This window comes from Ambystoma mexicanum, chromosome 11 (genome assembly GCF_040938575.1).
Source record: "Ambystoma mexicanum isolate Mex_15411 chromosome 11, UKY_AmexF1_1, whole genome shotgun sequence".
Lineage (NCBI taxonomy): Eukaryota > Metazoa > Chordata > Amphibia > Caudata > Ambystomatidae > Ambystoma > Ambystoma mexicanum.
Window position 1 is genome coordinate 684,938,041 of NC_090934.1, and position 24,261 is coordinate 684,962,301.

Here is a 24,261-nt window from a genome sequence, read left to right on the forward strand (position 1 = left end):
CAAGAGATTATCTTTATCAGGAGATGACTAAATTACACGGGCAGTTGGGGTATATTAGATGCACTGCTACAGAAATGAAGGTTTTATGCAATGTAGGGGTGGGGTTATATTTTACTTACATAGCAAGCCTAGATTTAGGATTAAGGAAAGCCAGCTGGAGCTCAGGACACTCTGTACAGATAGGGCAAGGGATCTGGTCGCTGCTTCTCTAGGATAGGGCAAGGGATCTTGTCACTGCTTCTCTAGGATGGTAAGGTTCAGCAGCCTTCTCTCCGTCCTGCTTCTCCTGTCTCCCGAGATTTTGTGTGTCTGTCCTGAGTCCTAGTACAGTCCCGCTTACAAAGCAGAAATGAATTCACTAACTTTACAATCTAGGGGGAGTACCCTGTAATTATCCCTGCCGCTAAGACTGGACAGTTACCTTCCCTCTCTCCGCCCCCAGTTGGGATTGGTTCAGGAGAGGACAGCATCATCTGTCTTTTCCATTTGTCATCCGCCTTTTGTTCCCATTACCACTTTTTGTCAAAAACAAGTTATATATCATAACTTCATAATTGTACTAGCTACTGCCATATGAAACATACATTCAGTTTTCGTTACTCATGGGGAATTAGATAAGCCGATCGCCAAATCTGTATGATGTAGCAAGGCCATGTGGCAAATTTTTGTAATTTTCATAAAATGTGCAACAGTTATGAATATGTAAATCATCAAGCATATTCCTAATTTCAATTCCCACCTTTTCATCAAATCTCATAATTGTCACACGTTCAGATCAGCCAGAAACCTAATCTAACTGGCCATTACAGTTCCCAAAATCCCAGGTAAATGCAATTTATATCCTTAAAACCACTTGGAAATTACATGAACAATGGCCTAAACTGGAAATAAATCCTTAATCTGATGGCTGCGCAAAATGCCTAAAACGAAATAGTCTTTCAATATTAACTGGGAGTGTCTTGTTCAACATATGGGAGGGCCGCTTCATCCCCCACGGCCATCTGTCTCGCTGGGCTCTCCTGTGACCTGAGATTTTTTTATAAGTCCCTTTCAAATTGCCAGTTTGCTCTTTGAAGTGGGTTCTACAATGACTCACACCTTCGTGTCATGCCTCAGCCACATTTTGCCTTCTTTGAAATCTCTCGGCTCCTGCCATCATGTCTGCAGAATAGGGAATTTTTACGCCCTCAGCAGCATCACATTTTATTGCGGGATTGTTTAGAGGAGAGGTGTGATATCCAGCTGAATGTGGGTCTTTCATTATGAAGTTCCTGCCTCAGCCAGAACCGGTTTTTCCTGAAGTAGTGTCTCTTCATAGGTTACTGGAGTTTTGTGGGTGAAACCTAATATACATTTGCTTTGGTCTCCCCCCACATCATGTTTCCCTGACTTTGTCTGTGTGACCAGTGAGTTAATTTTAAAGCCGTTTTTATTTGCAACACACGTGCAGGCCGTTTTTGTTTTAATGTTTAAAATCCTGTTTTTGCAGGTCACAGGATTCTTTTATTTCTCCTTCTTGGGTCAATTTACATTGCTGCCTGTCCGTTGATAATGATGGGAAGCCTCTTTCCACATGGTTCTTTAATTTGACATGAACAAAGAGAAAAAACAGGCCGTTTTTGTTAGTGTTTAAATTCTTGCCATTCATGCGACGGGGAAAGCAAAGCAGGGCCGTTTGGTTGCAGTGTTTAAATGCTGCTGTTCAGGTGAAAAGGACTTCTGTTTGGGGCCTTCAATTGCACTCCACATGCCCCCCCCTGCTCTTCCATGACTCTTCGTTGGGGAAGAGTAGGGCAGAGTGGGGTTTCCTTTGGTGTATTGGTGTAATTTTCCTTCATCAGCGAGTGGGCATTCAAGTATCCCCTTGCGTCTCTGGGTTGGGGGTATGGCATAGCACCCCCTTTTCTTCCTTCTTTTGGGAGTGGGCACCCTAGCCCCCTTCCATCTTTGGGTTGGAGGGTGTGGCCCGGCACCCCTTTCTTCCTTCCCTTCCAGGTCTCCGGGGTTCTCCTCACCAGGCTGGAATTTAAGGAGGTTAGTTCTCTAATAGAAGATAAAAAAGTTTCAGTACTTTTTGCTCACATTTTTCCCAGAAGATTTTCAAAGAATTTACAAAACAATACCCTACAGTTACAATACCTTCTTGTTTCATAAACAATTTTTATTTAAATTTTATTCATTAATTTCCTTCTTTTGTACAATAACACCACGTAAATTACTCCCTGTTATATATATATATATATATTTATATATATATATATATATATATATATATATATATATATATATATATATATATATATTCATCCGGGTTCCAGTTCTTTACCTGCACTCTTCGGAGGATTCCTGTGCTCTACCCGCACTGGGTTCTTTAATCAGCCACAAGTCTCCTGCTCTCTTAATTTTTAGGGGGATTGTGAATTGTCGGACCAGTCCTGGGATGGTGACCTCTTCTCCAGTTTGAATTTCAACTGCATACAGTAGCAATTGAGCTGACCGACGTGCCTTTTCAGGATTGCCAAAGCCCATGGGGTTACCCCCCAGTCGGGACCAGACTTTGTAATTAATGAGGTCCTGAACATTGCTCTGCTGATGAAGCTTTCTCCATTATTCAGGCACACTCTGGCGAGAACAGGCTCCCTTGCCTCATTTACCCGAATGGGGAGGAACAGCTGTTCACCATTTTTCTGAATATCAGCCAAGCTTTAAGCTGGCTGTTCATCAACTTTTATCATGGGGTTTGGGTTTTCAAATTGTGGATCAGTATAGCATTTCAGGGTATTTCCTTCCAGTTTAGAATGCCACTTGAAACTGGGAGGAAGGTTGATTTTCAAGTATGGAGAAGAGTTACCATCACCAGTTTGTTCTCCTACAGCAATTAGTTATGTCGAGGATTCGATTGTTCCTAAAGTGGATCTCAATTTTGTCAGACCACTGCTCAACCATGTAGCATGTGCCGTTTAAGTTACATAGTTCATGCTCTGTTTTAATTTTATTGGGCGGTGAGTCTGTGTCCAGAGGACCTTGTTCACACAGTCTATTAGAGGTGACAACCTCCGAAGGAGGTCTTTCCCTAGGAGACAGGGTGTTCCCTCGGTAGTGATGACTATAACCGGGTGTTTCATCTTGTGTCACCCAATTTTGATCTCCAGATCTGCAGTCCCCTCGATGGAAATGTCATTTTCATCGAAGTTTTAGAGTTGTCCAGGAAGAGGTACGAGGGGATTTAGGTGTCTTTCCATCCTTCCTGAATTGATTTGGTCAAATGTCTTTTTGGATATACCGGTGGCTTGGGAGCCTGTATCCACTTGCGCTGAAAATGCACACTGGCCTTGTACCTTGATGGGGGCATACAACCTGCCTTTTTTCTCCTCCAGGGGACAAAGGAAATGCGCATTTTGGGCCAGCTGGGCAGTTAATTTATTTATTTTCCACTCCGACAATGTGGGATCTTGGGCAGTTTTCTGTGTCAGAGTTCAGGAATCTGTAAACATAATTTGGAATTCTGTGATTTGGGGAGTTTGGGAAGCCCCTTTTCCCCTGATTCTGTGCTGTCCCCCTTTTCTTGGAGACAGTCACTTGAACCGGTTTGGGGGATGTGGGAATCCCCTTGTTCCCCAGATTCGGTGCTGTCCACCTTTTCCTGAAGACAGTCATTTGAACCGATTTGGGGGGAGGATCCCTCATTTATTTCTGAGTCGTTGGTGTGACATTTTTGGGGTTGAGGGACTTCTGGTTCTGGCTCAGTCCCCATGCTTACCCAGCCTAAATTAGGGTCCTTTGGGTCATGGATTTCAGAGTCATCGGGGTGACATTTTTGGTGTTCAGGGATCTGTGGTTCTGGGTCAGTCCCCATACTTACCCAGTCTATGTTAGGGTCTTTTGGGACCCATTTTTCTTTGGGAGGAATCCCCCCATCCTTGAAAGAAAAGACTTTCTTTCCAGTGTCCTCCAGGGATTCTTCCCCTTCAAACTGGTGGACGCTGACTTCCTCCACAAAATGGGTCTTCTTTGTCCCCTGGTTTCTCCTACTTACCCTCCTTTGCCTAAGTTGCAGCTTTTCAGGGGTAGGAGATTTGGGTTCAGGTTTAGAGATTTCTAGGGGCCTTTTAACGGGTGAGAAAGGAAGCTTCCTCTAGGGCTTTGCATCCCCCTTCCTCCTGAGCCTCCTCCTCTGGAACCTGTTGGTTGTCAGGGTTTTCTCCCCATCATTGTTCCGGGGTGCCAGACCGTTGGATTGAGCTGTTCTGGGCATCCATGTTCATTTGTGGGCCCTGTTGAGCCCTCACATGCGACTCAGGTCTTGGGTCAAGCTCTGGACCTGGTGCTCCAGTTGTGACACCCTCTCTGGCTGATACGGGGGTCTTGGGTCAAGTCTTTGCTGCTCTCGGGAAGGTTAATGTCCCTTCTTCCAGAGTAGCTTGGGTATTGAGGGTTTCCCTGGTAGCCCTCCATCCTTGGCCTCCCTTCTCCCTGATTTGAGGGTCTAGACTCCTGAAAGTGGGGTGAGAGAGAATAATTATTCTGGAAGTTGGGATTTGGAGGTTACCTGGTGAAGAAGCTTAAATTGGAGGGTGGAACATTACTGCCCACCTGAGTGAATTTTTGAGGTAAATTTGTAGGGAAGTTTTGCGGAAAATTTGGAGGGAACTTGTGAGGAAAATTTCCTGGGGCCATACTTCCCTGGTTGGATTCTTCCCTTGAGCCGGGAGATTCCATACATACTCCCAAGATGGGTCCATTCCCCTTGTACCTCGGGCTAATGTAGGTGGCAGAGTCGGGTGGCACATTTGTGGGGTAGCCTGTCTGGCCACCACCTGCTTGGGACTGGTCAGAGGGTCTTCTCTGCTTCTGGTTTGGTTGGTTAGCAGGAGGTGTATTTTTAGGCCCCCCCATTTCTAGGTCCACAATTGGGGTAATCTTCCCCTCCGCCACTTTGGCAGCAGCGGGGTGTTGGTTGGTTTGGGATTTTGGGGGGAATTCCTATTTCCTACATGCTTTTGGACCTCATAGATCCAGGTAGCTTGCTCTATTACCCAGCCCATGGTCCTTTCTTCGTGGAAGTCCCTAACCAGTTGTCATTATGTACTTGCGGAGGGCATTAAAATGGGTGTTAATGAACTCCCTACTGTTTGTGCGCAGCCGTCTAGTGGTTTGTGCAAATGCCTGTTCAATTCTTGGACAAATTCTCTCGGGCCTGATCCTCTCCGCACTGCAGGTTGTAGGCCACCTTGCGAGCCTCCTGTGGGTTCCGGTGAATGGAGAAGTGCTTCAAGATGGCCGCCTTGTAGGTAGACCACTTTCAATGATTCTGATCCTCCAGCCCAGCAAAGAAGCTGCAGTATTCTGGGGAGAATGTCCTCTTGGTAAACTCCATAGAATTATGGTTGTTTTTTATGCCAAATGACGTCATCATCTGGTCATACAGCTCCAGATGCTCCCAGAATGAGTACTTGGCATTTTTATGGTAAAGGGTAGTGAATTTTTGAATTGCTTTTATTTGTCTAATGGGGTCTTTTACCAGAGTTCTCTTTTGTTGGACAGCCTTCACTTTCTGCTGCACCTGAGTCCATTCACACTCCGACTCAGAGCTGCTGCTATTTGAGGTCCCATCCCTTTCATCTAGGTGCTCCCTGATTCTGTGAGACTGGGAGTCTCTACCAAAATGACGGGGCCTCATCTCTTCTCCCCTGTTGTATTGTAGGCTCTCTGGGTCACTTCCCTTGGATTCCTTCTTTCGCACATAGGAGTACTCATCCGACTCCTCCCTCCTTCCAGGGTTGGTGGAGAACTCCCCCCCCCCCCCCTCCCAGAATGGGTGGAGGTTTTCAGGATGCTCTTTTGGGGCCTAAACTCTGACTCTTCCTCATCCGCAAAGTGGACCAGATGGTCCCTTTGGAGCTGATATCTCTGCCAGTCTAACTCCCTGATCTTCTCTTCACAGGAGTCCTCCTGGGCAGATACATTTGCCAGAATATTTCTGAACCTGAGCAGTGATGCAAGTCCATCAATGTTTGATGGACGCTGGCCTGCCGGCTCAATCATGCTAGGCCGAATGAGTCCAGCTGCCTCGTGGTTCCCGGTTCTTGTGAACTGGTAGACCTGAAGTTAGCAGCGCCTTGCGCATATAGGGTGGTGAATTGGCGTGAGGCCCCCTGTACAGAGGACATCACACCAAGGTCAGGGGTTGACCTTCCTTTCCCTACCAGTTCGGGTTTCCCCAATGCCTTATTAAACCTAGCACACTCCTTCTCTAATCTCTCTGATTTCTCTTTCTCATCTCCTATTTCTTGATGGTATGCAAAGGCCTGAGCTTTGTGCTCTGCTATCAGGGCTTGAGTGGCTTCTATGACCTTATCTTGGCTCTGGAACCCCTTGTTCTCTTCATTCAGGACCTCACTTTCTTTCTGTAACTCTTGTAGGATCTGGGAACACTCATACCTCTTCTTTTGCATGAGGTTAATCTCCTCATTCTGTGCAGTTTTGGTCTGTATGTCTGCTCTGTCACATTCTATACTCCTCATATGCCCCATTAATTTTTCATTCTATAATTTTAGGTCAGTCAATTCCTGAAGACCTGACTCACCTTTCTCCAGGCCTGCCTTTAATTGGCCCATTTCCTGGCATAGGGCATTTTTTTCCTGATACTGTGTGGCATTCAGTTCACTAAGGTTATCTCTCTGCTGTTTCATAGCGCTCAACTTCCTGTGCTCCTGGTCAAATTCCTCTTGGGAATGGACCTCTTTAATAATTAACTTGCTATTCTCCTCTTCCAATTGCTAAATCGGTTTTTGAAGAACACCCATGTCCTCGAAGCAAGCTCCATTGTATGTCACTTGTTGGTTCAATTTCAGTTGACTCTCTTTCAGGGAATCAACACCTTCTTGGTACTCCTCTTTCAGTGCAGAGAATTGTGATTCTCGCTCTGAATTCATTTGTTGCTCTGCTGCCAAATCATATTTTAGCTGTTGGATGATGTCACCTAATTCTAACTCAATATTTTGGCTCTGTAATACTTTCTGCTCTACCTGCCATAACTCCCCTTTTACCTGCTCCAATAACTCAGATTAATTCTGCCCAGAGGCTAAAATCTCATGGTATCTTTATTCCGTAACTATCATGTGGAAGTTCATGTATGCAGTGAGTTGGACCATTTTAGTTTGGTGGTCTGCGTCATGTAAAAGTCAGTCAGGGCTTGATGTAACAGGCCATTGTCCTGCCACACATCCATATTTATAGAGGTCACCTGTTGCATCATAATAGATTGCCAGACTTCATGTTCCTGCTCTGCCCTGCTCTGCTCTGCCCATTCCCCTTTAATTAACAATTTGGACAGAAGGTGCTTCCTAGCCATGTTAATTTTCAAGGAGCTCATTATGAAATGTGTTGGGTTATCTATGCACGGGCAAAATCTCCACCCTGCTCCTGCCTAGTTTATGCTTGCAATATTTTATTTTGAGAAAGCCCTGATACCTAGCGTGCAAGTTTTTGGATGGCGCCTTTACAATGAAACCCAGCTTTCTCTCCAGTAAATGTAACAGTACCTTCAGTGGGTAGTCCGCTGTGCTGCACTGCCATGGGTGAAAAAACTTTTCCCAATCCCGGACTAGCCCTCACTTTGTCACAGTTTATTACACGGCACACACCCGCCAGGGAACTCCTTCCCCTATAATGAATGTGCTGCATGATAAAACGCTTTTTATTTGTAATATACTGCAGATTCTTTTGAGTAGACCTCCAACCCGTCTTGCACCCAACCTCCACAAACACCCCGTGTCACAATGGACTAGGAACCGGGCCGGTGTGTATTAATAAGACATTTTATTAATTTATTATTCAATGTAAATGAGGATGATCAAAATACAACAGCCACCAAAATTGTGGCAACACAAAGGCAATATCCCATCTAGAGCAACCAAGTGGAAATGGGCTGTTACACTCGCTTTTGTTTTAATGACAAAACGGGAAAATAACAATTCCACACAAAGTGACAGCACCTACAGACGAGCACTCCTCCACTCCTCCCCTCCCCCCGCCCACAACACAAACCCCCAAACATCAATTTGGACTTGATTCCTTTGAATGGAAGTCAGTGGCAAGTAGTTGGAAAATAGAGGGAAAATCGGTTTTGGGGTAAAGCCCAACACCACCAGATGGGAAGCCAGCAAAGAAAGGCAAAACCCATTTTTGGAGCAAAATGAAAGAACAGGATTTTGATTAATTCTCACAACTGCTAGGGGACAGAATACAAGAAAATTTGTATTGCTTACACTTAGGAGATAGGCAAAGTTTTAGAGAATAATAATCAACACACCAGGGCAAAATAGAAATGAAGTAGGAAAATCGGTTTTAAGCAAATGCAAAGGTAAAATATGGTGGCAAATGGGACTTTGTTTATACGGGGCTTACAATGACAGGGAATAGGTTTAGCATATAATAGATAAATCTGTTTTCAGTGACAAGTCAGAGGTTCATAACAGGTAAACTTCTAGGCAAAAGGGATTGCTCACAATGGGAACAACGGTTTGGGTTTACTAGAACAGATGCAAATTTGTTTTTTTGTTACAAGGAGAATAATTCTTTTGAAGCAACACTTTACTGACTATATCACTTAAATGAAAATACCAGGAACAAGGTGGTTGATTTCGAATTGCAACAATCTTGAACCGTGAATTTCAATTGGGGAATTAATTGATTTACTTGAAAAAAATACTAAGGATTTACACAGACCACTGAGAGGTTTTTCAAAGGAGATATGCTAACATACATAGGCAAACAAGAGATTCTTCTATGGGGAGATTACTAAATTACACAGGCATTTGGGGTTTAAATGAGGAAATATTAGAAGCCCTGTTACAAAAATAAAGGGTTTATGCAATTTAGGGCTGGGGTTATATGCTACTTACATAGCAAGCCTTGATTTAGGATTCAGGAAAACCAGATGGAGCTCAGGACGCTCTGTACAGATATGGCAAGATATCTGGTCACTGCGCTCTCTAGGTGGTAAGGTTCATATCTGGTCACTGCGCTCTCTAGGTGGTAAGGTTCAGCAGCCTTCTCTCCATCCTCCTTCTCCTGTCTCCCCCGTTTTTGTTTGTCTGTCCTGAGTCCTAGTACAGTCCCCCTTATGTAGCAGAAATGACTTCACTAACTTTACAATCTGGGGGGAGTACCCTGTAATTATGCCTCCCGCTAGGAATGGACAGTTACCATCCCTCTCTCCATCCCCAGTTGGGATTGGTTCAGGGGAGAGCATCATCTGTCTTTTCCTTTTGTCATCCTACTTTTGTTCCCCTTACCACTTTTTGTCAAAAACTAGTTATATATCATAATTTCATAATTGTACTAGCCACTGCCATATGAAACATATATTCGGTTTTTGTTACTCATGAGGAATTGGATAAGCCAATCGCCAAATCTGTATGATGTAGCTTGGCCATGTGGCACATTTTGGTCATTTTCATAAAATGTACAACAGTTATGCCTATGTAAATCATCAAGCATATTCCTAAATCAATTTCCACCTATTCATCAAATCTCATAATTGTCACATGTTCAAATCAGCCAGAAACCTAATCTAACTGGTCATCACAGTTCCCAAAGTCCCAAGTAAATGCAATTTATATCCTTAAAACCGCCTGGAAATTACATTAAAAAAATGGCATATACTGGAACTAAATCCTTAATCTGATGGCTGCGTGAAATGCCTAAAATAAAATAGTCTTTTAATGTTAACTGGGAGTGTATTGTTCAACATATGGGAGGGCCGCTTCATCCCCACAGCCATCTGTCTCCCTGGGCTCGCCTGTGACCAGAGTTTTTTCATAAGTCCCTTTGAAATTGGCTGTTTGCTCTTTGAAGTGGGTGCTACAATGACTGACACCTTCTTGCCATGCTTCAGACACATTTTGCCTTCTTTGAAATCTCTGAGCTCCTGCCATCATGTCTACAGAATAGGGAATGTTGATGCCCTCAGCAGCATCACATTTTATTGTGGGATTGTTTAGAGGAGAGTTGTGATATCCAGCTGGATGTGGGGCTTTCATTGTGAAGTTCCTGTCTGTGCCAGAGCCGGTTTGTCCTGAATTAGTGTCTCTTCACAGGTTACAGGAGTTTTGTGGGTGAAACCTAAGATACATTTGCTATGGTCACCCCCCACACCATGTTTCCCTGACTTTTTCTGTGTGACCATTTATATCTTTTTCCATTGTGGCTTTTTAAAGCCATTTTTATTTGCAACACACGTGCAGGCAGTTTTTGCTTTCAATGTTTAAAATCCTGTCTTGCAGGTCACAGGATTCTTTGATTTCTCCTTCTTGGGTGAATTTGCATTGCTGCTTGTCCATTGATAATGATGGGTAGCCCCCACATCGTTCTTTAATTTGATATGAACGAAGAGAAAAATCAGGCCATTTTTGGTTGCAGTGTTCAACCTCTTGCCATTCATGTGACAGGGAAAGCAAAGCAGGGCCTTTTTTGGTTGCAGTGTTTAAATGTTGCTATTCAGGTGAAAAGGACTTCTGTTTGGGGCCTTTAAATGCACCCCACACATCAAAGGAACCTTATCTGATTTTTCATAGGGATACAGTAGTTCTTCGTACGGTGCCCTCCTTCTTACCTGAGGTGGTATCGGAATTTCATTTGAACCAACAGATTGTATCAAGGACTCTAAAATGTTATTTGGAAAGAACCGAACCGTTCAGAAAATCAGACCAACTCTTTGTCTCTTATGGTGGTCTTTCCCCTGGTAATAATGCTTCAAAAGCATCAATTTCCAGATGGGTTGTCTCGTGTATTACAAAAGCTTATGACTTGATGATGCTTTGTGCTCTGCAAAGACTTCGGACTCGCTCCACAAGGTCCAAGGCAGAATGAGTAGCTTTCATTATGCATATCCCTATTGCTGAAATTTGCAGGGACCCCTACTTGGGCTACTCCCGTTTTGCAAGCATTACATTTTGGATGCATCTTCCAGGAAAGATGCCAGGTTCGGCAAAGAGGTGCTTCGCAATTTATTTGCTTGAATCTTGTATATGCCGTCTCCTCCACCATTCATATTTCGGAGGCCTTTTAGTCTGGTTCCATCCAGTTGAGAAGGAGGGAGAGCAGGACGACAGGAAAATGAAAAACATTACCTTCATGGCGATTCATGGTGATTCCGGTCCTCTTAGTCCTTGCTCTCCCTCCTTCACAACACCCACCCAGCCATCCCCATTAAAAGCATATACTTGATCACAACCGCCAGTAGGCTAAATAGGAACTTGGTGTGGTCAGTTGGTGATGTAGTGGTGAAGTGTGGGGCCGGACCACAGACGGAGGCACACGCGCAAAATAGTGCCATCACTTAAAAGTTCTTAAAGGGGCAGCTATCTTGTTGAGTTTGCTTTTTCCGACCCGCCTGCGGATGCAGGCGTTCCCAACCAGTTGTGAAGGAGGGAGAGCAAGGGCTAAGAGAAAATGAATCACTATAAAGGACATTTTTTCATATATATGACATTGTATTTTTTAGATTTTTTGAAGACTATGGGTGTTCATTTCCTGCAAAAATGACTTCCAATAAAGCATTTACAGATTGCGAAAGCATTCCCACAAAGGGTTCCTGTATAGTAGGATAAAAATAGAACAAGTAGTAAGCCAGTTTATGATGGTGTAAAAATATTAGGACATGTACGAGGGTCAAAACAACACATAATGTATATTTACGAAAACAGGTGACTTACAAAGGTAACATTTACCAAAGGGGCAAGTGCTTCAAACTAGAGGGAAGTGCTAATTAAATATGCAAAATAACATTATTAAGTGTCTCTTGAAGGAGTGGTGGGATCAGGTAGGGAGGATGGGGAGAGGGCAGAGGGAGCTCCCTCGTTAGCAAGTAAGTTAAGTTTTAAGCCGAACTGTAAAGAGATCCACAGTAGGCTGGATTTGAATGTTATGGGTTCCAGTGGAACGGGGCGAGTAGGGAGAAAGAGCGGAAGCGAGAGGAGGCACAGGGGGAGTATATGGGATGGTGATGTTGAGTGTTAGGGGAAGATCGGAGGGAACAAGACGGTGAGTAAACTGAGATACAATCATATAGGTACTAAGGAGCAAAACCACTGATAGCTTTGTAGACTAGTACAAGGAATTTGAAAAGCTAGCAGTTCTGCATGGAGAGCCAATCCACATTATGTGAGGAAGGGTCTGGGTAGGTTGTAGTGCATGCAGGTAGTGAAGTAAACAGTGTCTCAGTCCATTGGGGTGGGGCTTCAGGGTCTAAGACCCGTACAAAGCCCAAAATGTGTTACATCAATTGATATCCCTATCACATGTTTTGTTCTCCCTAACTCTCAACCGTTTTGAGGAGAAGCATCCTTTTTTTGAGCATATCCTTGTGTCTGCTCCTGTGTTAGAAATTAATGCAAGTCTTTTGTTACACCTCAGTTGAGTTTCAAGTGGTCTGTCAATCCCTTGGTCTGCGACACTTATAAACTAAAACTACATCTCTTCCAGATGTTATTAGGCAGTCTAAAGGTACCCACCAACAACCAATTTGCCACTCAGTATCGTTCCAAAAGGCTCCCTCCTATTTTAAATCATAACTATATGATTGCAAGTATTAAACTGTTAGAAAAATAAAATTCCTAGGACAAACAAATCAGATACATAAGGGGGTCTGCTCGAAAATGTTCTAGCCCTGGGGGCATTCGTACTTCAACAAAACTTGTGACATTATTGAACTACCACTCACCTATGTTAGAAACCTGAAGGTGTCTCCCTGACTAGTCCCCAGGGATCTGTCATCCAGGTGGCCAGGACATGGCCATCGCTATTGGATCCAGTTCCTGGGGTGGACAAGTGAGGGAGGATCACCTGGATGGGGGGGGGTCCTCAGGGAGTGGAACTGGGACACCAACGGGTGAGACCCGGTACCCCCTTCTTATAATACCTTTTCCCCATTCTACAACGTAGGATACGCAAACACTCTACCCCGTCCACTCCTCTTTATGACACAAATACTTTCTCACACCATGAAAGACAACAGACTAACACCAGTGCCGTTTACCTGAAATGTCCCAACACAAGGGTCAGGCAATTGACCAGAATCATACACAGATGACTTCCCTTGCCCTTCCCAACAGGGATTAAAGGTGGAGCACGAGAGCACACTACGAGCAAGGCAGACCGCACAATGTGGCAGCTATCCAAGTACAGCAGTTCAAGAGGAGGAGAAAGGCGGCGAAAACCGAGGGGCGACAAGGAAAGAATTGGTCTTGACCTTTCCAACCAAGACCCGCAAAGCCTCCGCCAAAGGAATCTTAAGACTGCAAACAATAGCCAGCGTGTGTTGCAGCAGATGTCAACGGTACACGGAGCCCTCCTACACTGATAACCAGGACAGGGAGAGACGCTTACTACCGTGGTACTGTCCTTGACTCCAGAGACAAGAAAAGCCAAGCAGTTCATCACAGCCGGTTAGTCGAGGGGAGAACTGATAAGAAACCGAACTGTGTTGACCAAAAGTTGGAAATAGCAATTGAAGGAAATTTCAAAGAACTGTTAACAAATTAGGGGGAAACAAGCTGCAGAGGGGTCCGGCACCACGTGAGTGTTTACTCCCTTTTGTTGAAACTACTGATACCATAAGGCCTTAGAAAAGCTACAAGGAAAAAGGTCAGAGTGGTCATAGCAAAATCCTCTGTACAGTCGAAGGTCTTTGACTGACAAACCATTGGAAAGCTAAGCGAGATGAATCCCGAAAAGTGAGAAATCAAAATGAACGTTGTGTTGACATGAGTTAACCCGACAGAGGGAGGTCCACAATTAATTGTTTAAAAAGACATTAAAACTTGTAAATGCAACAGTTAAAATTGTTTGGAAAAAGCTGTAGTGAATCCGACGGAGGGAGGCTAACATTCGAGAAGGGTCTGAGCCCGGAAGAGGAGTACTCAGGGGTGAAGCCATCTGTCATGATGCCCGCTCCCGGGGAGCCGGTTCAAGCCCTGCGTCCCCGAAAGCGGACATCCAGTCCCCAAGGAAGGACCCAGCAACCCCATATAGGGGCCCTTTGGACAGTGTCCTGGCGCCTATGGCGCCAGGCTCATAAAAGACATCAGTCCTGGCGCCATAGGCGCCAGGCTCATTATGGGAGTGCTTGGGTGCACTTACCTGATGCAGACCATGCTGCAGGATCCCGGCCTCCTTGAGGCCTGAAAGGAACTACGTTACCTGTGGGACTAATTTACCATCCGGACGTGGTCGGAGAAGGATACATACCTGATTGGAGGAAGGATACATACCTGGAACTTCTTCCAAGGCTATTTAAACCCCACCGAACAGCCACACGTGCTTCGCGTTGTTCTGCATCTAGCAGCTGGATGCTCACTGTGTCTGCTCCTGCATCCTGACTTCTGCCACGCCTGCCAGCATCCTGGATCACCTGCAAAGGAAGAGAAAAAGAGAACAGAAGAAGGAAAAGTCCTTACCTGCAAAACGCTGCATCCCGGAGGCATCTTGCCGACAATCCTGAAAAGGAAGACTTTTATTTAAAAGCTCATTGCGTCGATCGCTGCAGCGCCGCATTCCACTCACCTTTACAGGGCGCCTCCATGTTCAGCAGCGATCATCCGGATTCGCAGTCACGCCCCAGCGCCTAGGGAGAAAAAGACAAGAACAAAAGGTGAGAGAGAGAAGGGAATAAGGAAAGCTAAACCTCCATGTTAAGACTTACCAGTTGATTCATTCCCTCTTCATTTCGGGTCTGCGCCGCATCCTGGCATTTCCGGACCCCGGCCCCTAAGGGGAAAAAGAGACATCAGCGTTAATGAGCGAATGAAAAGACATTACCAAAAAACGCTCATTAAAGACTTACCTGATTTCTACAAGGATTTCACCTCTCATCTCGGGTCGGTGCCTGTTCCCCGGCATTCCGTACCCTGGCCCCTATGGGGAAAAAGACACTAGCATTAGTACATTAATGCATGGTCACAAGGGGAACCTATTATAAAAAAACTTACCTGGAAGCCAAGCAAGTTTGGTTCTCACCAATCCAAAAATCCAGTGAAGTAACTGGATACCAACGCGCCCCTGCATCAGAAGCAGGATGCAGAGCTCGTCCTTCCAGACCCTAAGGTGAGACGCTACGGGGAAAGAAAGGTTTCGAGGAGGGTGAGAGGGGAAAGTGGGAGGCCGATTGCATTACCCCGCAGACAGTTAATCCCCTATTTTCGCCTACAGACGTATACTTCTGCGAGCCAGACAAGCCAGATTTGGGGGCCCGGTCCAGTCCGTCTTCCAAACCCTGCGCATCACCTTAGAAGAGGTCACAGCAGCGCGAACCAGGCCAGCGCCTCCGTGGGAGTCAGGTGATCGTTACACCATCACCCAATGTACATTGGAAAGGAACTTTTTGTTTATTTTTTTAACACGTCCTCGGAGGCAAGAGACTTTTTGTAGAAAAGAGACTTAACCACCGAAGGTCTTGATAGCTGAGAACGGAACTGTCATCTCGTGCTGGGAAAGCTCGAGAGTGTGCTGTGCTCAGGAGTCCCGATGTGTCACGTGCTTAAAACGTAGGGAAGGGATACCCCCGGCTATCACATCCTGATTTATCATTTGTGAACACTTCTTTCTTTTTTGTGAACACTATTCCACACTCTTTTTGTATTTAGTAGTAAGGATTGCCAATATTTTTTTTTTAGTATAGGCCTTTTTATTTGACAAGATGCCACTAGGCCTGCCTTATTATTTGATGGTCGTAGCTTGCTCCCATCTTAAATTCAGGTTTAGATTAGGTGTTTTTCCAACCTACTGATATAGTTTAATAAACACCCTTGAACTGTGATCACTTGTGTCTGTCTTTACTGTTGCCACCATGTGTTTCTTGCACCTACTAAAACAAAATTCCCTACAATGGTACCTCTTCAATGGTCCTTGTATACTTGGTTGCGTTCCTCTCGCTCCTTTATCTTACATCTTGGCCATAGTGTGGATCGCTCTACCCTTGTTAGCTTTCTTTGACACCTTGTGTCTATGACAATGTGATCTATGAGTGGGATTTTTCGTCACTTGAGAAAATGCCACCAGGATGTCTAAAGGAGAGGTTAACAGGAGACCCGGTTGATTTGAAAGAATGTGATACTGGGGTTTTAGGTACTATTTTGCTTTACGTGTATTGGTTGAATTACACCATGCCTTGGAAAATCTGTAGCTTGTTGCAAGAAATCAATGCCTTTGCTTCGTCCTGTTTTGTCATGTATCTGCTTTAGGGTCTACAAAAGTACTTTTTTTGAAGACTGGAGTACTGTGAGAAACCAAAGGGTGTCTCACTGTCTAGTCCCAGGAGGTCTCTTGCTGAGGTGGCCAGGGCACGGCCACCGCCTTTGGATCCAGACCCTGGGGGTGCACCAGTGTGGAGGATCACCTGGGTGAGGGTTCCTCTGGGAGTGGGGGTGGGATACCCAATAGTGAGATGTGGTATCCCTCCCTTTTCAACACTTTTACGTCATCCAATCCCTCACCCTTCCCTTTCCTGCACCAACACTTAGCCAAGGAAGATGAGGTCTGAGCGAAGAAAGACTAACACTGAAACATTACACCTGACATGTCCTGTTAGTACGGTCAGGCAAAGGCAGGCAATTGACCACAATTGCGTACACCTGATGCCTGTTGACTTTCCCCACATGGATAAAAGGTGGAGCACTGGAACACACTCTGAGAAGGCAAAGCACAAGAAGGAGCAGTTTGTCTGGGGAAGCAGCTGGAGCAAGATGACGGCCGAGAAGCAGAATCAAGGAGCAGAGAGACCTTGAGCATCTCGGCAAACGATTGTTACCTCCAAAGAATCTTGAAGGCTGCACAAGTGACCCCGACGAAAGAGAACCGTGAATCCGGCATTGTGTGCGAAAGATACCAACAGCTCTCATGGGGGAGCAACCGAGTTGGGGAGGTGAAGCAACTGTGGTATGAACCTTGGCTCCTAGATCAACCACGCGAGCACAGAAACCAGCAAAGCTGGTGAGTTAAAGAAAGCCGTGAAAGGCCAGTCTGTGTGGAAGATAACATTTACAAGCAGCAACAGTGTATCACGAGAATAAAGGCTGTGCGCATACTGAGAAGACGCGAGTGAAAGTAAAATGTGAATAAAAGCCACCAAAGTATTGCTGAACTGTGAATCGAACAAGTGAGACATGAAGAGTGGTCCAGCATAGTGAAAGTGCCCAGTCTCTGTTTAAGTGTGCATAGTGGAGCAAGCGGAAAAGTGAAAAGCCGAGAAACCCATGAATGACAAATGTATCTGAGATCAGTGGGAAAATGAATACAAAAAGTGAAATGTAATCAAAGTGGTCATGCTGAAAACCCCTTGCACCTTCGAATGTTTTCGATGAGAAAAGCAAACTGTGAGCAATTGTGATTTGGAAGGTCCGAGCTCGACAGTGGGAGACCTATGTGAACTGTAAAACCTGAAGTTTATAAACTATGAATCCTGGAGGAAATTAACTTTTGTTTCGTTGAATGAACCCAAGGCATCCTGCGAATAAGAAACTTTGTGCGAACAAAAGACTTTGTGCGACCAAGAGACTGTTTCTCATCGAAGGCTCTGGTCCGTGTCTTGAGCTGCTTCCTTGCATCTAAAGCCAGAGTGTGTTCCGTGTGCCACCTTATCCTGTGCTAAAAACGTGGGGAAGGTAGTTTTGCTCAGTTACCTTGACATATTGTTTTGAACACTTTTTCATTTACATATACATTGTTCCCTACACACATTTATTGTAGTAGAGTAAGGCCAGGGTATATATAGACCATTTTGTTTTGACTGACAATTGACTACGACTTTGGTTGTTTACATTGATGCTCGAGAGTACTCCCATTAGCTATAGGGCAGGCTAGGAGTTTTTCAAACCTCCCTTTCAAGTTACAATAAAGGTTTTTGAATTTGCCAATCTTGTCTGTCTTCTTGTGATACCATGCCTCCATAGACTTTTTACTTCTGAAATGTGGGAATTTTAAGTCATCTTGGATTTTAAGAAATTGTAAAGAAATCATGGGGAAAGACTTCAAGATTATAGTTGGTGATTGTATTCAGGATCTCGCTGAAACAAAGGTTATTTCTCCTGTGTGTATTTTCATAGTTCTGCTTATCTATTAGCACCTAAAAGCATTAAGGTCTGTATGCTCGCTACAGTGCAGTTTGCCAGTTAATATCTGCAAGTGGCTTTTTTAAAATGTGTGAGGGAAGATAGTTGGTTAGCTTTCTTCACTGCAATTCCATCTCTCCACTGAAGACAAAGCCATTAAAATACCCCGGTCAATGTGTGTTCTCCCCTCGATGTCATGGGCAGAAGGGGAATATTTCATGTTCTTGAGAGCAGGTTCTACCTCTGAATTAGAAGGCAGATTTGTAAAACTCTTTCTCTTGGTTTCTGGTATGACTTTTGTATCTGACATTGTTTCCTCTGTTGCTCATGGATTCATTTGTGTGCCGGCTTGAATCTGCCTTCCTGTGGTGCCTACTTTTCTGATGTTGTTAGATCTGGCTCTGGTGTTAACAGCCACCCTAAGCCACAACCTGCTGAATCTGCCCAGTTGGTGTCTAGACAAATTTCAATATCCTGGCCGAAAAAGCTTCTGCTGCCATACCAGAGTGCTTGTTATTAGTCCTGCAAGTAAACTTCACAATGAGCTTCATAACGGAATTCAATTTTAACAAAGCACTTATTATAATTAACCTATTATGCTTTTGTAAAAGTAACACAGTTTTTCTTTTTTCGTTACAGTTGAAGAATGCTACTCATCTGTTTGTCGTTGTGGGGGAAAGTACACACTCAGCAAGAATGAGACCGAAGATGTTTCCCTGGTTTGCTGTAATACATGCTCGTTAATTATAGAGATAATCAAGGACAGCTAGTCAAGTGTGTGCTTCAGCGACATCCAAAGGAATACAGCAAATAGAGTGAAATAGGGCTGCCTCAGACGGCGGATATTCATGTACATTATTTGTATCAGGATAAATAGCTCAGATTGTTAAATCCTTCCACATTTCTGTCCTCCTTATTCTGCAGTTACATTTATCAGTCATCTAGGCAAAGTTATTGATGCCCAATACCCTAGCAGGGATATCCAGGACCCTCCTCAACTCTACTTCTAGCCAATAACTGGAGCAAGCATATATTGCAACACAAGGTTGTGTTTGGGGAGATAATGATTTCCAAAAACAAAAGGAAAGGTTGGTTGGACATTGTAAAGGAAATCATTTCAAGAAAAGTGATATGCCAGTCAACTAAATCAGGATGTCAATCCAGCTTTGACCGAGATAACCTTTGTTCCGTGATCCAGATCCGGGATTTGTTTTTATTGTTGGTCAAATGGAACATTGTAAGATGAATAAAGTACAAGGCAACAAAAAGGTAATAGTTGGGTACTATTGTTGAAAAAAGCCTGGTCCAGAGACCACCATCAGAAAAACGGGCTGTAAAAAACAGAAAGAAGTCACCAAGAGGCCAGCATGGAAAAGAGCCATCAAAAAGGTAAACAAAACAAAGCCATGTAGGAAATTATAACCAAAATGTGAGGCAGAAAAGGGGAGCTATTTCAAAATTACGAAATGCGTGGATCACATTGGGCCTCATTATAAGTTTGCCAGTCTGGAAACAAAGGGGGTGGTAAGCTCACCGGCACCCTTGTTTCTGCACCGGCAAACTACGTGTCTGCTTGCTGTGGCCGCTGCGCCTGACAGGTTGGCCCTGCTGGGCACAGCAGCCATGGTAGGCAGACCCTTCACAGAAGCGCCACACCATTAACAACGGTGCCAGCGCTTCTGAGTACCCACTCCCATAGAATCCTATGGGACTCTATGGGAATGGGGACTTACATTTTACGACGCCGGACTTCCCGGGCCGCCGTAGCTGTAATCTCCCGGTGGCACTGGGATGTGAGGCGGCAGTAAAATATTACGAGTCCAGCGGCAACCTGCCAGTAGCACCGGCATGGTAACCACCGGACTCATAATGACGCCCAATATTATCTCTATTTATTTATTTGTTTATAATAAAGCATTTTATTGTTTTTTAAAGTAACATAAAAACATACAGTCTCGCATTGCGAGATAACCATTACTTCCCTTAATCACCCAACATCAAATTCCCACCATGGTTCCAGTTCGATAGTTTCTTAAAACGTCTAGTTGCATTAGCTACGCCAGTGTCTCGTTGTTCTGGTTCTCTTTACATGCCCTTATGTGACAGTTTGGTCTGTCGGTTCAGATTACCTATCAGTGTGCATCTTCCCACTTCTGCCATATTCTCTGAGCTTTCTCAGGGCATGCCCTAGCTGTATAAACTCTTTTTCCCATTGCATTACAGATGTCCACATCGGTGGTCCACTGCGCATAGCTCGGTGTCATCTCTGAACCCCAAAGTTGCGCTATATTTCCCTTGATCAATGCAGTGGTGGTGGATAAGAACAGTTTTTCGTATCATGACAGCTCACCGTCCTCCTCTTTCCCCAACAACAAATGTTTCGGGCTTCTGTGGATCGCTTTGCCCTTTACCCTTGACAGTTCATCGCAGCACTGCTGCCAGTATTGCTGAATAAAGGTACATTCCCACAGTATGTGGTAATAGGAGCCTTCCTCACTTTTGCATCTCAAACAGGATGGGTTGGTGGTTTTCCCCAAATTGAATAGTGGTATCCTTGGGTAATACATTCTATGCAATATCTTCAGTTGGATTAGTCTGAGCCTAGAAGTGATAGCTGATTCCCTGGGGAACATCAGTGCAGCTACCCATTCTTCTGGAGGTATGGCACCCACATCCCTCTCCCATTTGGTTTTCAGACCTGTCAGTTCATTGGTGGCAAAGGAGGTTATAGCACTATACATAGTGGACGTGACTTTGTGTTTGATCATTTCTGGGAATAGGTTGCGTTCCAGCGGGGTGTAGTCAGGCATGTCAATCATTTCGGGGAGGTGGCGCTTATAGCTAAATTGCATGTAGTGAGACTGCTCATTTGGGGGGAGTACAAAGGTGGTGACTAGGTCTGCGAATGGTATTTTGTTTTCTTTCACAACATCCCCAATTTTCGTAATGCCTAATTGGGACCAAGCGTGCCATTTAGGTAGTTTATTCACTTCTGGGAGGTGTTTATTGTTCCACAGTGGTTGTACTGGAGTTAGTTTTTTGTCCCAGCCCAATATTATCTTTTGGTTTAAGGAAAACCTAAAAGGCCTCGTCACGAGTTGGCGGTATCCAGGCGGTAAATCTGCTATTAGCGCCAGATCACAAGTTGCGGTACCGCAGTAAATCCCCATTTATTTTGAGTGTATTGGACTCATTGGATAATTTTTTGGTGCAATTAACGCTGCAGTGATTACGCCACGATAAATGCGCCAAAAATGGGTGGAAAGTCGGCGCATTCACCCCCAGCTCAGAGCTGGAGGTGAATGCTCAGTTTCCCCCGAACTCTGGATTATGCGGAGCGGTAATGCGACGGTAATGGCGTTAATGCTGCATATTTACCACTCTCCAACTCCTGATGAGGTTCATAGACTGATATTGGGTAAGAAAGAGAAAATATCACACCCATCTCCTGGCCAGATGAGGCAACCCCTGAAGATATATACAGTCTCAAAAATGTCCCATTTGCATTATACTTGCCCTCTAAACTGTATATTTTCCCCTAGTAAGCCATGCACTAAACCAAGAGCATCCGACCTTGGTGCCCTTCTTGATCCCAAGTGTCCTATGTGACAACATCTAAATGAACATGTTTCCAAAACAGTAGTTGTCCATTTCTTTTTCAAACATAAGGAGCCCACATGAACAACATGGCACTTCTCCACAAACACTAGAGATCGCTGCTTCATACTGTATGTGTACAAATGGAGAAATACAATTATCTGAGAAAAAAACATTGTCTTAACAATAGTCCAACAAGACGGTAGAGGAATAAAATTACAATGTACTGTCACACCACTCCTAACAAAAACTATTGAGACAAACATTTAACAAAATATTACAAATATAGAGTAATGTAGAACGGGTTAACTATTTTTGGCAAATGGGATTATTATGTTCCTCCCTGCCTTCCTCAGTCCCAGTTTAGTAGTGTGGACACATTGTGGAGAAATGCTCCTGAAATGTATTAATGTTTGCGTCTGAATAGGCCTAAATTACTCCCCATAGAGACTACAAGGTAGAAAGAAAAAAGATCCTTCATAGTCACATTTATGTTGTTTCTATGTTTTATGGATGGCAATGTCATCACTACTTGAATATCTAAAATCAAAATAAGATGTACACATTTTTAGAGTTTAGCAAATAACCGTTTTTTGACCATTCCCAAGCACAGATTAAAGAGTGAAGGCATCTACATGGTGTTTGTCGACTGCACCATTTTGGAAAAGCTTTTAACTGCTTGATGGATGTTTGATCAAATGTAGATGTGCATTTTCTGAAGGAAAAAAACTGCTCTCAATGTACCGTATCATTCAACATATTGAGTGAGCATAGTGAAATCACTCGTAGGTTGTTCATTGTTTTCCTAACATCTTATTAAAATGTTGTATTCAAACCAACTAACCCTTAACAACTGAAGAACTGCATACTATTAAGGAATCTCCCGGTGTAAGCCACAATGATTGAGTCATGTAGTGTCTTTGAATTCGAAAGTAATGCCTCTGTACATCAAAATAAAATAAGAAATCTTTTGCCTTGTATCAGGGACTAATCAATTGCTTTGTTACGGTTATCCATATGCAATTTCAATTTTAAAATCCATCTTTGTTTAATATTTGACCCTTTCAAAACAACAGCTACCACATTCTTCAGATATAACAGTTTCTTGTACAAGCCCCTTAAGATATGTATATGTTCTAGAAAGAGATGTACCAAAGAGGCTTCCAGGTTTTGTAAACTAATTCCAGACTGGTGCTCAACAATCAGCTTCTTTAGTGCTCTGCTTGTTTTTCCAATGTATACATGTACCAGACAGACAAATTCTCTAGTGAATTCAGATCTTAATAAGTCAATTGATGTGGTGCTATGAAGATCACTTCCCTCCTGCTGAGATGGGATCAACGTGACCTATCAGAGAGCAAACTGCACCATGTGCACAAGCAATACACGTTATCCAGCAAAGGCACTCAAGACCATGGGAAGTCTGCATCTGAGTAAATGTACTTGGAGAAAAGGCAAGACGTGAAGCCTTGATTGTGGGGCATTGGAAATGTGTAACTAAGTGAGGAGGCTCCCTAAAGCAAAGTCTAGATCAGATGATAAGTTATCCTGACCTGTCCACACAGAGAAATGACTGGTGGTTTGTGTCAAGGGGAGAGGGATCTGTGCATGTCCATGCATATTCCCTGCTGTTTTCTGTTGACGAACCAGCTGTGTATTCTACCAGGAACTCACCTCCATCAAAGGGACTTATTTTCAGTAGCATGGAAGAAAATGGACAAGGTGTAGGAGTAGTAAGTAATACTGTATAAGTGCAATGTTTGGAAGTAAATTGTCAGGGCAGCATAAATGCCAAGTAATTCCATGAGGAATTTTAGATGTGGTTCGGGAAAATGAAAAAACTTGGGCAACTTAGCAGCCGTAGTCTCAGGAGACCAGACGTGCCAAATATGCAGTTTGACAACAGGTGTTGGACCTCCCACTTTATTCTCACTCCTTATCGTCCATCTGTCATCGGACCTTTAGGAATGGCCCTTAGTCCAGAAGGAAGTATAGCGAGATCCTCTGCTGCATATGTTGAAGGGAGTTCAAACCTAAGCTGTACTCCATTGTGCTATAGAAAATATGAAAATGAATATATTTCTTGTGAGGAGTGCAACTGTTTTTTATAATGCATTAATGGATCATGCAAATTAAAACATTTATATTTTGTTATTTGCTGTTGTCTTCTATTATGTATGTAATTATTAGGTGTCACTCATCTTTAGAAGTAAACGTAGTGGCTTGTTTTCTTTCAGCATAATAGCCATTTTCTTTTAAGATTTTGTAGATCTAAGGATGCTTATCTGGGTCACTATTCCTTCTCTGTTCTCCCACAAGCTAGAGTTTTTTTTACAGTGCTTTCAAAAACTCAGAATCTTAGGTAATCAAAGAAATCACAGACCACGGGTATTACAGTGTATAGAAAAGAACGTTGTTTCTGTTGCTACACATATGACAAGGTAAAGCAGTAAAGTTACAGGATATATAAAGTAATTAAAAACAAAAATATCAGCATCAGCAAAAGAAAATGTTTTTATAAAAAAGATAACTGCTTGTTTGGCACAAGCTTCAA

At 43.8% G+C, this 24,261-nt stretch overlaps 1 protein-coding gene across 3 annotated transcripts in view; it reads left to right on the forward strand.

Annotated features, from left to right (window-relative positions):
* The window catches only part of DNAJC24 (DnaJ heat shock protein family (Hsp40) member C24), a 507,623-nt gene extending 483,762 nt beyond the window's left edge, over window positions 1-23,861 (forward strand). For all 3 annotated transcript variants that reach the window (XM_069623542.1, XM_069623544.1, XM_069623543.1), the window contains one exon: window positions 18,750-23,861. In XM_069623542.1, the coding sequence (XP_069479643.1) occupies window positions 18,750-18,854 (105 nt within the window). In that variant the 3' untranslated portion in view covers window positions 18,855-23,861. The remainder of the gene's footprint in view (window positions 1-18,749) is intronic.
* Window positions 23,862-24,261: the final 400 nt, after the last annotated feature.